The 13,164-nt window shown below is 41.2% G+C and overlaps 1 protein-coding gene across 4 annotated transcripts in view; it reads left to right on the forward strand.

Moving 5' to 3' along the window:
* Nucleotides 1-13,164, forward strand: part of SP100 (SP100 nuclear antigen) — a 127,225-nt gene that overhangs the window by 77,940 nt on the left and 36,121 nt on the right. For all 4 annotated transcript variants that reach the window (XM_003274719.4, XM_030802389.1, XM_030802390.1 and 1 more), the window contains 4 exons: nt 1,179-1,223; nt 5,215-5,289; nt 10,755-10,799; nt 11,875-11,979. In XM_003274719.4, coding sequence (XP_003274767.2) covers nt 1,179-1,223; nt 5,215-5,289; nt 10,755-10,799; nt 11,875-11,979 — 270 coding nt within the window. The remainder of the gene's footprint in view (nt 1-1,178; nt 1,224-5,214; nt 5,290-10,754; nt 10,800-11,874; nt 11,980-13,164) is intronic.

Genomic DNA, 13,164 nt, shown 5'->3' on the forward strand with positions numbered 1-13,164 from the left:
AGTGGAGCCATCTCAGCTCACTGCAACCTCCACCTCCCAGGTTCAAGTGATTCTCCTGCCTCAACCTCCCAAGTAGCTGGGACTACAGGCATTTGCCACCATGCCGACTAATTTTTTTATTTTTAGGAGAGATGGGGTTTCGCCGTGTTGGCCAGGCTGGTCTCAAACTCCTGAGCTCAGGTGAGCCACCTGCCTCGGCCTCCCGAAGTGCTAAGATTACAGGGGTGAGCCACTGCGCCCAGCTTATTTTCTAATTTGTTTAATCGTTCTTAAAGTTTCCTGTTTCCTTTACCTATTTCTGTAATCTATGTTCTTCACTTTAATTTCTGAAATGCCTAATCTCCTTTATTTGCCTTCTAAATTTGTCTTCATTTCTCTGATTTTTTTTCTACTTATTTCTTAAATTCTGGCTGTTATAAACACAATTACAGCTTTAGCTATTCAAAGCATGCCTCTGAATTCCACAAAGTGTACTTCACTGGTAATTTCTTTCTTTTTTTATTTCTTTTCTTTTTTTTTTTTTTTTTTTTTTTTTTTTGAGACGGAGTCTTGCTCTGTTGCCAAGACTGAAGTGCAGTGGCGCAATCACAGCTCACTGCAATCTCCTCCTTCCAGGTTCAAGCAATTGTCCTGCCTCAGCCTCCCAAGTAGCTGGGACTACAGGTACATGGCACCACTCCAGGCTAATTTTTGTATTTTTAGTAGAGATAGGATTTTGCCATGTTGATCAGGCTGGTCTCAAACTCCTGGCCTACAAATGATTCACCGACCTTGGCCTCCCAAAGTGCTGGGATTCCAGGCACGAGCCACTGTGCCCGGCCACCACTGGTGATTTCTTAGACCTACTATTGCTTGACCCTCTTGGTACTCTTCTGCTGCTGCTGTCACCTTCTGCTTGATTTCAGCTACTTTAAAAACTTTCTTTATTGTGAATGATAAGACCATATATGGATATGTACAAGCATAGTGTAAATGATTAGCACTGTGTAAAAACAGGTTGCTTTGTGGTTATTGGTTTCTGCATGACAACAACCAAGATGGCATGTTGGTAGCCGAGGACTTAGCCCCACAAAAGTAGAAGGAAAACAAAATTAAATACTTGGAAACTTTGACATATAAAGTGTGTAAATCTTTGTTTATAGTTCTAAAGGATTATTTTCTTTCTTTTCTGTTTGCAGGAAAAAAGAGAAGACATAGATCTAAAGTAAATGGTCTCCAAAGAGGTAAGAAGAAATGTGGGGATTTACTCCTTTGAACTCGCTGTGGTCCTGTTCTTCCTGCCAGACCCCATCTTTGCTGCAGCCTCAAAATCTCCTATGGGCCATGGTAGCTTCAGACCTAATGGATTATTTAGAGTACCAGCTAAGTCATTGTAACAAACAGATCCCAAAATACAGTGGCTTAAACCAAACAATCTAAGAGCCCAGAAGTGGTAGGCAGTCTGCCTTCCTTAACATGAAGTTTCCAACTATGGGTCCACAAGTGCTGATCTGGTTGACATTGTCTCCCAACCAGTGGGAATGAAAAAAAAAATTGACAAAAGAAGCAGCCATTTATTTATTTTAATAGAAAGACTCAAAAGTCTTCTGCCCACATCCCATTGGCCAAAACTTGGTCACACAGCCAGAGCTAGCTGCAAAGTGAGGCTGAGGAATGTAATGCTGGCCAGGCAGTCCTTGGTTCAGCTGTAAGTCTATTCTTATGGAAGAAGAAATGATTATAGGTGACAAATAGCAATATGCCTACTTGCCCTTTATGTTTGCCTCCAAAGTCAGATTCCCTTAAATGAGGATGAAAACTCAGACTCTCCACTGATTCAGATCCAGCCTTTTTGTCACCTGAGACTCTTTGGCAAGGACAAGAGCTGGAAGCTGAGATGCATTACAGAGATATGTGGGCAGAGACATGCCAGCCTTGATTAGGAAATGAGGAAACAGGAGGAAGTGTTAGAAAGGTGTGTTGTAACTAATACAGTCCAGGACAGAACATGGAGAAACAGACAGAGAGAACTTGAATCAATTACATGGAAGTCACAGTACTGGTGCCACATCAGTTCTAAGCCTGAGAAACACGGGGTTATTTTATTTTATTATTTTTTTTTCTTTTTTGAGATGGAGTCTTGCTCTGTCACCCAGGCTGGAGTACAGTGCTATATCTCAGCTCACTGCAACCTCTGCCTCCCAGGTTCAAGCAATTCTCCTGCTTCAGCCTCCCGAGTAGCTGGGATTACAGGTGCATACCACCATGCCAGGCTAATTTTTGTTATTTTTAGTAAAGACAGGCTTTCGCCATGTTGGCCAGCTGGTCTTGAACTCCTGATCTCAGGTGAACCACCTGCCTGGGCCTCCCAAAATGCTGGGATTACAGGCAGTGAACCAAACTCAATCAGAGCATATGCCACACTGTGAAGATAAAAAAGATGTGACAATCCATTCTCTTCATCAGATCTTGTGAATTTTATGCTTATTGCATTCCTCCTTTTCTTTCCTCCTTTTCTTCCTCTTCTTTGTCTCTCTTTTATTTCCTTCCACCTCCCATTCTACGTATGCTTCTCTTGCATACTTTATTTCTTTTATTTATTTATTTTTACATCTTGCAAAATACTTCTGGCAAGTTGATATGGCACTGTAGAGATAGTAGCACTTTTTCCTCTAGAGCTAAAGCATATTTGGATGTATTTTTTCCCATTACTTCTGATTATTTGTCTGTCACTCATATACATAGATACATATGTTTATGTAAATGATATATTTTCAAGTATAAGTAACTTTAAATATAACTCTACTATAAATAAGTATATGCATATAATATTTCTAGCATCTCTATCATTTTTATTTCTATACCTATCTGTCATCTTGGTTATATTCCAGTTTGTACTTACCCAGGTCTAAGATGTTTTTTCCTTCATGTTTTCACTGGTTTCTATGGAAGCCTCTCTACTTTAACTATTTTATTAAAATACTTGGATTTGTTAAGTCTAAGCAGAAATCACATTTATTCCTTCTACTTCCTTTTCAAACCTGTTTTCTCAAATAGTTCTTTTCTTGCCAATGGATGAAGTCTTAGGTAAGCCCTAGAGCTATGCTAGTCTCTTTTAGCAGTAATATCTCATTTAATATTAAAAAGCCTGAGCTGATACAATATTAAAACTGGAAATATGTGGTAGGGAAGCTGGGTGAAGTCAGCATTTACTTTTATCTACACTTCCTCTCCAACTCCACTCAGTGTCTGTTGCTTTCAGCTAATTTGGGTCTTGGAGGAGGGGGAGAAGGAAGTGGACAGGAGCAGGAATGGCCCTCCTAGTATATAGGTTGGTGCAAAAGTAATTGTGAGTTTTGCCTTTTAAAAAAAAATGGGAATAGCAAAAACTGCAATTACTTTTGCACCAACCTTATAGATTTTGGTGTCTCCTAGATATGGTGGATGCATGAGCCGTATTCATTTGTGAGTTCTTCAGAGACACTTAACTTAGAGAGAAACTCTCAACCGAAGTTCCCCTAATTCAGGACCTTTACTGGCTGCTTACCAATTCCCTCAGTCTCCCACCTCTGGGAGGTCCACACTACACTCCTGCTGGGGTCAGCTCATCCATCCAAGTGATTCTCCCAGACAGAATATCTCTCGAGAAGAACTAAGTGAGTTCCTCCTTTCCCTAGGGAGACCTATAGGAATTATGACTCTTCATACCCTCTCTACATTCTAGGATTGAGTCTATAAATGTCTCTGCCTTCCTCAAACTCCTGAAGGTGAAGATCAGTTACCTTGAAGCTGAAGTCTTCTCAGTTCCCTTAAGGATGGAGGAACACTTTACTCAACTTCTATAACATGGTGTTAACCATTAGTATTTGGATAGGAAATCCAAGAATAGCCACATCACCACCTGTGGGGTATTTGAGCAAGATAATTTGCAAAGAATAATTACAAAGGAAGTCCCAAGAGCTCTATAGTATTAGCAGATCTTAAGCCCCAAATCTTCTCGTAAGTAGAGCTCGAGTAAACTGAACTAAACTACTTGTATACCTCTAATTTGTTTGTCCTCAATGGACTTTGATGAAAGGCGACTACAACAGGACCAAAGACATAGACGAACAGAAAAAGAGTCTTTGTTTGTCTAAGATATTTATGGCTGGACAAGTTCAAATTGTGGCCAGGCCATATAAAGAAAGAAAGAAAAATACAGGGAGATGGCATGGGGAGGGAAAGAGGGAAGGATGAAGGGAAGGAGAGGGGAGGGGAGGGGAGGGGAGGGAGGAGAGGAGAGGAGAGGAGAGGAGAGGAGAGGAGAGGGAGGGAGGGCAGGGCAGGGCAGGGCAGGGCAGGGCAGGACAGGACAGGACAGGACAGGACAGGACAGGACAGGACAGGAAAGGAAAGGATCAGCACCTTTAAACATGGCACTCATGAGATGCTCCTCCACATACCTCACTGTCTTTCTACCTACCCCCAACACCTGCTGAATCTAACAGCATATTCCTGAAATAGGGTTTTAATCAACCCTTTGTTAATCCTAACCCTAAGGCTTTCTGGGACTTGCATCTCTATACAAGTTCCCCTTGGACAATAATCTCTAGGTTAGTTTCTTAGATCCTAATTTTTTGGCCAAACCTATGTGAATAAGGTCTTTGGTCATTTTCACTGTATTTTCAGCCTCAAAGCCTTCACTGAGGGCTAAGATGGTGGCTAGTGTCTCACCATCATAATGAGCAGGACAGTCCAAATTCTTGCATTGCTGCCATTGATTTCTGCCTACAACCAGAGGAAATCTGCAATGCTTCACTTCATTTTGCAATATCCGTATGCTGAAGTTTCTTCATTGGTCATAGGGGTAGTAAAAGTATCTTGTAAATGAATTAGTAGATGTAAATATCTTGTGTTAGTGTCTAGCACATAATAACCACTTAAGTCTTAGCCCTCATTATTATTATTCTTACAGTATTCTTTGGGATATAAATGAAACTGTCATAAATTCTTTTTAAAATTAATATTGGGGGGAGGCAAATGAATTTGGATTAAGGTCATGGTAAAGAAAAGAAAATCTAGGATGAACCCAGGTTAACCATCAAAGGCTTGGTAATTGCAAGGCTATGTGTTACATATTTTTCTTTGTGTGTTAGGCTCTGGAAAAGTTATAGCTAAATAAAATTTTTGAAAGCACTATTATATATAATGTGAGTTTTTTACACCATCTATATTTATATTTTCCTATTTTCTCAGGGAGAAAGAAAGACAGACCTAGAAAACATTTAACTCTGAATAACAAAGTCCAAAAGAAAAGATGGCAACGAAGAGGTAAAAAAAAAAAAAAAAACATTTTAAATAAATAACATCTAAATTCTCATGCTCTTAGTAAGAAACATTTTTTTCCTAAATGCTTTATGTAGCTGTACTTACTGTTGAGAAATATGTCAGATTTAGTCAAGTTCCAAAATGTCAGGGAAAAAAAGATGATAACACCAGAAACAAGTAGCTAGGTGATGAATCTGCAACCATACCCCAGGGCCCAGGAGCTGCTTGCAGTGCTTCCTCTGCTGAACTGATAACTTTCAAGGCTGGAAATAGTTGTTGGCATAAAAACAAAAACAAAACAAACAAAACCTATGGAATTCACAAGTGATGTAGCTGTTCCTCCTCTTGCCCATCACCACGTGGTAATTGTGTGGACTTGGGTCTGCCCCAAGTAAATTACAGTTTACTCACCTGTGAAGTGAAATTAAGTCAGTTAGACTAGACTGGCTGCCCAAGGCCCATCCCAGCTTCCCATGTGGCTTCTCATTCCGTGGATCTCCTACAGAACTTGGTAAAAACCATGGACAGCCCCCTCTCCTGCATCATCAGCACAGAGCCCTTGTAGACTGTGCCTCTTCCGCAGTGTCGCTGGCTGGAAGGGTTGGAACAGCAGCTCAGCATCCTCACGTTCATTTTAAGACCTTTACACCTGTTTCTACTAAGTCAGCTCTTCAGTCCCCACCTCCACCACATAGAGGCTCTGAAATGCAAAGCCTCCTCCCTGTGCAATTTGTAGATGATTCTGAAACTCTGATGAGCTGCTTTTTCAGCCAGGAGAAAGGTGCATGAAGGAGGAGGCAAGCAGAGAAGACAGACTTCATCTCCTGCCAGACTGCCCTGTTGTTATCCTGTTCAAATTTACAGACAAATTTGTCATCTAAAAGAGTTTTGACACCTAAAACTTTCTCTGGCCATACAACTTCATATAGACTCTCTCTCTCTCTCTCTCTCTCTCTCTTCTTTTTTTTTTTTTTTTTTTTTCTCTTTCCTCCTAAGCTATCCTCTCTAGTTCATCTATGACACTGGATGGTCCTTCTAGAAGATACACAACCCACTGCTGTTCCCTCAGTGAGAGTATCTCTTAAAAACACCTAGTCCAGCTCCCATCCACAAGGTCTGCACCAGACCATGGGAATCGTGCTTCTTCATTGTTCCCCTGCTGGCTCCCAGCTCAGCCCTCTGGCACCCTTGACCCCGCTAGCCATGACCTTCACCTTTACGCTTCTCAGAGGTGAGTCTGAGAGTCTCTCATTCCCTGACATTCCCAGGGACAGAGGTCCATATCCTGCTTAGATGTCTTTAAACCTCATTTGGCTTGAGAGAATGTATCTGACAATTCTCTCCAGAGAAATGTGGCCTCTCTCATAAGGCCTGGAGATTGGGAAGGCTGATGCTGGCAGAACCAGGCTCCCAATCCCCTACCATGTTCTTTGCATATTGACTGGCATCTTGCCTTAGGATATAGGAGTGCTGGACTCCTATTGTGGCATTCTTGGATGTTGAGGCTTCTGCTAATACATCCTAGTACTACTACTGTAATTCTGCAGCACTTTATTACACATGATCTGCTCCTCAGCCCAGATGTCTCCATGCCAAGAGCTGGGAAGCAGTGCAATGAGCTTCTGGTGTTTTGCCCTGAAGTTGTTTGCCCTCAATAGGTTTTGATTGAAAGGAAATCCCTGCAGTCCAAGAAGGATTTAAACAGAGATAAACTGAGAGCAAGAGAATATACATTGACCAATAATGGCTAGGGCTGAACAGACCCAGGTTATGGCCAGAGCTGGATCTCCAGTTTGACCACTTTACGAGAAAGAAGAAAGCAGACAGAACACAAGTGTCTTTTGATGGAACTGTGGGGAGAAGGGAGAGTTGGGGGAAGGAGGAGAGAAGAGTTAGAAGTGGCCAGTTTTCCTGGGTGCATCTGCAACTTGAGCATCATGAGTGACAGGAGGGAGAGTCCCACACAGAGCCACCCCTGTGTGGATGACATTTTACTGTGGCAACCACATCAACTACCACACTTGGCCCAATCATGGTCTTTGAAACTGATCAATCTAGAGCAATTTTGTCTGAGAAACAAGGAACGAGTGGTAAAAAAGCTTCATCTAATTCCTTGAGGTCTCCATTTTTCCACATTTTACATGTTTTTTTTTAAACCTTTAGTTCAGGCCAGGTGTGGTGGCTCACACCTGTAATCCCAGCACTTTGGGAGGCTGAGGCAGGTGGATTGCTTAAGCCCTGGATTTAAGATCAGCCTGGGCAACATGGTAAAACCCCGTCTCTACTAAAAATACAAAAATTCGCCGGGTGTGGTGGCGCACACCTACAATGCCAGCTACTTGGGAGGCAGAGGAAGGAAAATCACTTGAACCCGGGAGATGGAGGTTGCAGCCAGCTGAGATCCATGCCACTGCACTCCTGCCTGAGCAACAGAGCAAGAGGGCAAGACTCAGTCTCAAAAAAGAAAAGTGGAGGGGTTGGGGGGAAACCTTCAGTTCAATAGCCAAGTTTATAATTCTTTTCTACGGGTTTAGTCATCTCTTCTCTCCATGTATCTCCATAATATTTTAATAAACTTCCTAAGGGCTGCATCTTGTGCGGTAGAGCATGCTTTTTCTTGGGATATGATTCCTCTTGACATGTGAATTATCAGTAAATGTCTGATGGTACCATTTTTGTCTTGATGAAACTGGATCCCTTCCTTACACCTTATACAAAAATTAATTCAAGATGGATTAAAGACTTAAATGTTAGACCTAAAACCATTAAAATCCTACAAGAAAACCTAGGCAATACCATTCAGGACATAGGCGTGGGCAAGGACTTCATGTCTAAAACACCAAAAGCAATGGCAACAAAAGCCAAAATTGACAAATGGGGTCTCATTAAACTAAAGAGCTTCTGCACAGCAAAAGAAACTACCATCAGAGTGATCAGGCAACCTACAGAATGGGAGAAAATTTTTGCAACCTACTCATCTCACAAAGGGCTAATATCCAGAATCGACAATGAACTCAGACAAATTTACAAGAAAAAAACAAACAACCCCATCAAAAAGTGGGCAAAGGACATGAACAGACACTTCTCAAAAGAAGACATTTATGCAGCCAAAAAACACATGAAAAAATGCTCATCATCACTGGCCATCAGAGAAATGCAAATCAAAACCACAGTGAGATACCATCTCACACCAGTTAGAATGGCCATCATTAAAAAAGCAGGAAGCAACAGGTGCTGGAGAGGATGTGGAGAAATAGGAACACTTTTACACTGTTGGTGGGACTGTAAACTAGTTCAACCATTGTGGAAGTCAGTGTGGCGATTCCTCAGGGATCTAGAACTAGAAATACCATTTGACCCAGCCATCCCATTACTGGGTATATACCCAAAGGACTATAAATCATGCTGCTATAAAGACACATGCACACGTATGTTTATTGCGGCACTATTCACAATATCAAAGAGTTGGAACCAACCCAAATGTCCAACAACGATAGACTGGATTAAGAAAATGTGGCACATATACACTATGGAATACTATGCAGCCATAAAAAATGATGAGTTCATGTCCTTTGTAGGGACATGGATCAAACTGGAAAACATCATTCTCAGTAAACTATCACAAGGACAAAAAACCAAACACTGCATGTTCTCACTCATAGGTGGGAATTGAACAATGAGAACTCATGGACACAGGAAGGGGAACATCACACGCCGGGGACTGTTGTGGGGTTGGGGGAGGGGGGAGGGACAGCATTAGGAGATATACCTAATGCTAAATGACGAGTTAATGGGTGCAAGAAATCAAGATGGCACATGGATACATATGTAACAAACCTGCACATTGTGCACATGTACCCTAAAACCTAAAGTATAATTAAAAAAAAAAAAGAAAAAAAAACCTCTAAGTAATTGTTATGACAGAGGTCCAGAAAATACAGTATCATCAATCCCAAGGTTTCTTTATGCTAGATTGAAGGAAAGATGCCTTTCCAGCCTAATCTGGTCATAATTTGCTTAAAGGAAGGAGCATTCATGATTGAGTATCTGGAGGAGTTTTTCTCCTGGGGCTTGCAGGACCCAAATCCGCACCCTATGATTCCAGCCATGGGCACAGAATAATGGGCACAGACCTTTAGAAAGAAAGAGCATCCACTTTGTGTCCCTGACTTCAGCAAACACGTTTGAATGATGCAGATCTAAACATACATCTGGAATGACTGGCTCTTTGTTTGGACGCACTGATCAACACATAGATACACGCTTCCAAGGTTTGTTTCTTTTTTGAGATGGAGTCTCGCTCTGCTGCCCAAGCTAGAGTACAGTGGCACGATCTTGGCTCGCTGCAATCTCCGCCTCCCAGGTTCAAGCAATTCTCCTGCCTCAGCCTCCCGAGTAGCTGGGATTACAGGCACATACCACCACGCCCAGCTATTTTTTTTTTTAATTTTTAGTAGAGACGGAGTTTCACCATGTTGGCTAGGCTGGTTTTGAACTCCTGACCTCAGCCTCAGAACTCCATCCGCCTTGGCCTCCCAAAGTGTTGGGATTACAGGCATGAGCCACCGGGCCCAGCCCTGAGATATCTTTTAAGTCAATCCTTTGTGCTATCTTTAACCATACAACTCTTAGGCCTTGTGCCTTAATTTCTACAAGTTCCTCTTGAATAGCCTTCACTGGGTTAGTTTTTAAGTCCTTGGTCATTTTCCTCACCATTTTCAGTACAAAACCTTCCAAGTTTACCTATCTGACCGGTAGAGTCTACCGTGAGGTCTGTCTTGAGACCTTATGTTTCTACTTTTTATCTCTGACTCTTTCCCAAAGAAAATTGCCAACACTTTAATTTATATATTTATCTCTGATCATCAGTTTCCTCATCTGTAAAGTGAAGATAGTACTAGTGCCTATTTAATAGATTTTGTTGTAAAGATGAAGTTGGTTAATAGAGGCAAAGATCTAAGGATAGCTCCTGGCATAAGACAAGCACTGAATACGTGTTCAACTTCATTCTTGCTCTCCTCCTGTTGCTTGGGAAGCAGGTAAAATACTGTTTCAAATTTATTTGGAATGATTTGGAGATATTAATAGAGAAATATAGGATGCATCTCAGTCAAGCATCGTGGTTGTAACCAAGTCTAGATCAGAGGTCAGCCAAGTATGGCCTGCAGGGCAAATCTATCCTGCTGACTGTAAATAACGTTGTACTGGAACACAGTCACTGTCGCATCCTTTGATGCATTCATGTCACAACTGTTGAGTAGTCACAGCAGAGGTTATGAACTGAAAAACCTTAACTACTTACTATCTGTCCCGTTACAAAAAAAGTTCCCGACTCCTGATCTAGGCGTTTGATATTTTTCTTTAAGTTCCAGACAGGATCCTGAAAAGTTGCATTTGAATGGTGGTTTTGTAAAACACTACTATTTGCAATGTAAAGAGACATTTATGTTGTTTTTCAGCTTTTTCAGGAAGAAAAGCCAACACTGGACCTTTGAAAAGAAGAAGAAAAAGAGGTAAAAAGCAGTGATCGATATGTTTTTCATAATTAAACATTTAATATTTAATATTCTGTACTGTGAGTAATAAGTCAGTTTTCTTAATTGGCATATGGAGCTAGTACTGGAGCCTTAACGTTGGCCAGCAGTTCATTTTAAGATCCTCAATACCTGCTTCAGTGGAACCAGATCCCCAGTGCCCCAGTCATGTGCTCATGCAGGGTTCCCTGAGTAATGTGCACTTTCTTTTTTGTTGATTGATTATTACATAATAGATAGAAATACTTGGGGGCACGTGTGACAATTTGATACTTTCATATAATCAAATCAGAGTTATTGGGATATCTATCACTTTAAATATTTACCTTTTTTGATGCCAGGAACATTCAGATTATTCTCTTTTAGCTATTTTGAGATGTATAGTCAATTCATGTTAACTATAATCACCCTATTGATCTATTGAAAACGCCAGGTTTTATTTCTTCTATCTAACTGTATATTTGAATGCTTCGTCAATCTCTCTTTATCCCTCCTCTCTCAATGTGCAGTTTCTTCTAGAACCCCCCACACCAAGCTTCCCTTTTAGCAGCAGAGAAAGCTCAAGTGAAAAAGTGAAGCAAAGCAGTTGGCAGAGAGGGAGACAGATGCCACCCTGAAAGGTGCCCCATTAGGTGCCACTCTGTCATCCTGCCCTCTGTCCCCTCAGTCAATGCCTGGAGTGGGGAGATGAGGCTAAAATTTGAGAGTTTTTTTTTAACATAATGTCAAAACAATAATATGAGTGGAAATCTCCCTTCAAAACATCAGGAGGAAAATCATTGTGTGATAGGTGGATATGACCAACCAGCTTGAAAGTTGAGATCCTACCACATGCCAGGCTGTTGTGTCATATTTTAGAGGGTGGAGTGGAGGACAACAGTATCTACAGCTATCTAATGTGCCATGAAAGAAAGACTTTGAAATGTAACTGATTCATGGGGGAAATCCCTCCAATACATTTTGAATTATTAAAGAAAGCTCTCAAGACAGGTGAGGAGGGACAATGCACAGTTGTAAAAGTAGATGGAATGGAAAAAAAAATGCTTCCTTGCAGGTCCAAGAATTCCCAAAGATGAAAATATTAATTTTAAACAACCTGAACTTCCTGTGACCTGTGGTAAGGTGAAGGGCACTCTATATAAGGAGCGATTCAAACAAGGTGAGTTTACTGGTCCATCTACGATTTTCAGCTGGAAATTATCCACACAGATAGCATACTGTTTAGGAGTAGACACCTGCTTTGAGGTTCTGCAAAACCAGCCCCAGGCTTGATGATTTGCTAGGAGCTTTCCTAGGACTTGGGACATCATCACATTTACAGCTAGGGTTTATGAGTGAAGCATGCAAAACATACCATAGGGAAAAGGCACATGGGGTGAAATTCAGAGACAACCAAAAGCAAGCTTCCAGGAGTCCTCTCCCAGTGGAGTCATGCAGGACTCATTTAATTATTGCAGCAACCAATTGTGACAACACATGTAAAATGTTGTCTACCAGGGAAACCAGCCTGAGTTTAGGAGTCCAGGGTTTTTACCAGTCACATAGGTGCCCTCTGCCTAGCACATACCAAAATTCCAGATTCCCAGAAGGAAAGCGGGTGTTCAGCATAAACCATATCATTTGTGCAAACAGTTTAGGCACAGTGAGCCCTCTTCTTCATTTATGGTTATAGATAAATGCAATTGATTGACATATGTCTGAAAATAATACATCAGGATAGGTAGTTCCCAGATTACACAACATTTTCACAAGATTTCTTTGGATAGGCTATCTCAGATTTATTCTTGTAGGAGAATATAAATAAATTGCATTTGTTTATAACCATAAATAAGAGGGATTTATCTCTAAAAGGCTTTATCTTTATGGATAAACAATATGTTTATCCATATTGTTTATTATGAACAGTTTAGCCCACAGTGTGTTCTGGGAATGATAGAAGTCTCCTAAAATCCAAATTCCTAAATGCCAGTGGCCAACCTTGCATATAGGCCCTCTAAGGAAAGTCTCAGGCCACTCTGTTAACTCTGTTTTGCACAACAATGACATTTTCACACTTTTAAAATTCATAAAACATTAACCTATGAGGCCATCTCCTCTTACCCTATGTGAAAGGCCCTCAAGACATCCAACTAGCACCCACTACAAGGGCAAGCACCTCAGTACTTGGGTGGAAAATGTACACATCTGAGAATCTCAGCAGTAACTTTCACAGCCCCATTTCCCATAACATCTGTATAGCCTTCTGCTAAATGGTAAGATCACAGGGTTTAGAATCAGAAGACCTGCATTCAAGTTTCAGCTATACCAAGAGTGTCTGATTCATCTACAGCCAGGTGCTCGGTCT

The sequence above is a fragment of the Nomascus leucogenys genome, chromosome 22a (assembly GCF_006542625.1).
Source record: "Nomascus leucogenys isolate Asia chromosome 22a, Asia_NLE_v1, whole genome shotgun sequence".
Lineage (NCBI taxonomy): Eukaryota > Metazoa > Chordata > Mammalia > Primates > Hylobatidae > Nomascus > Nomascus leucogenys.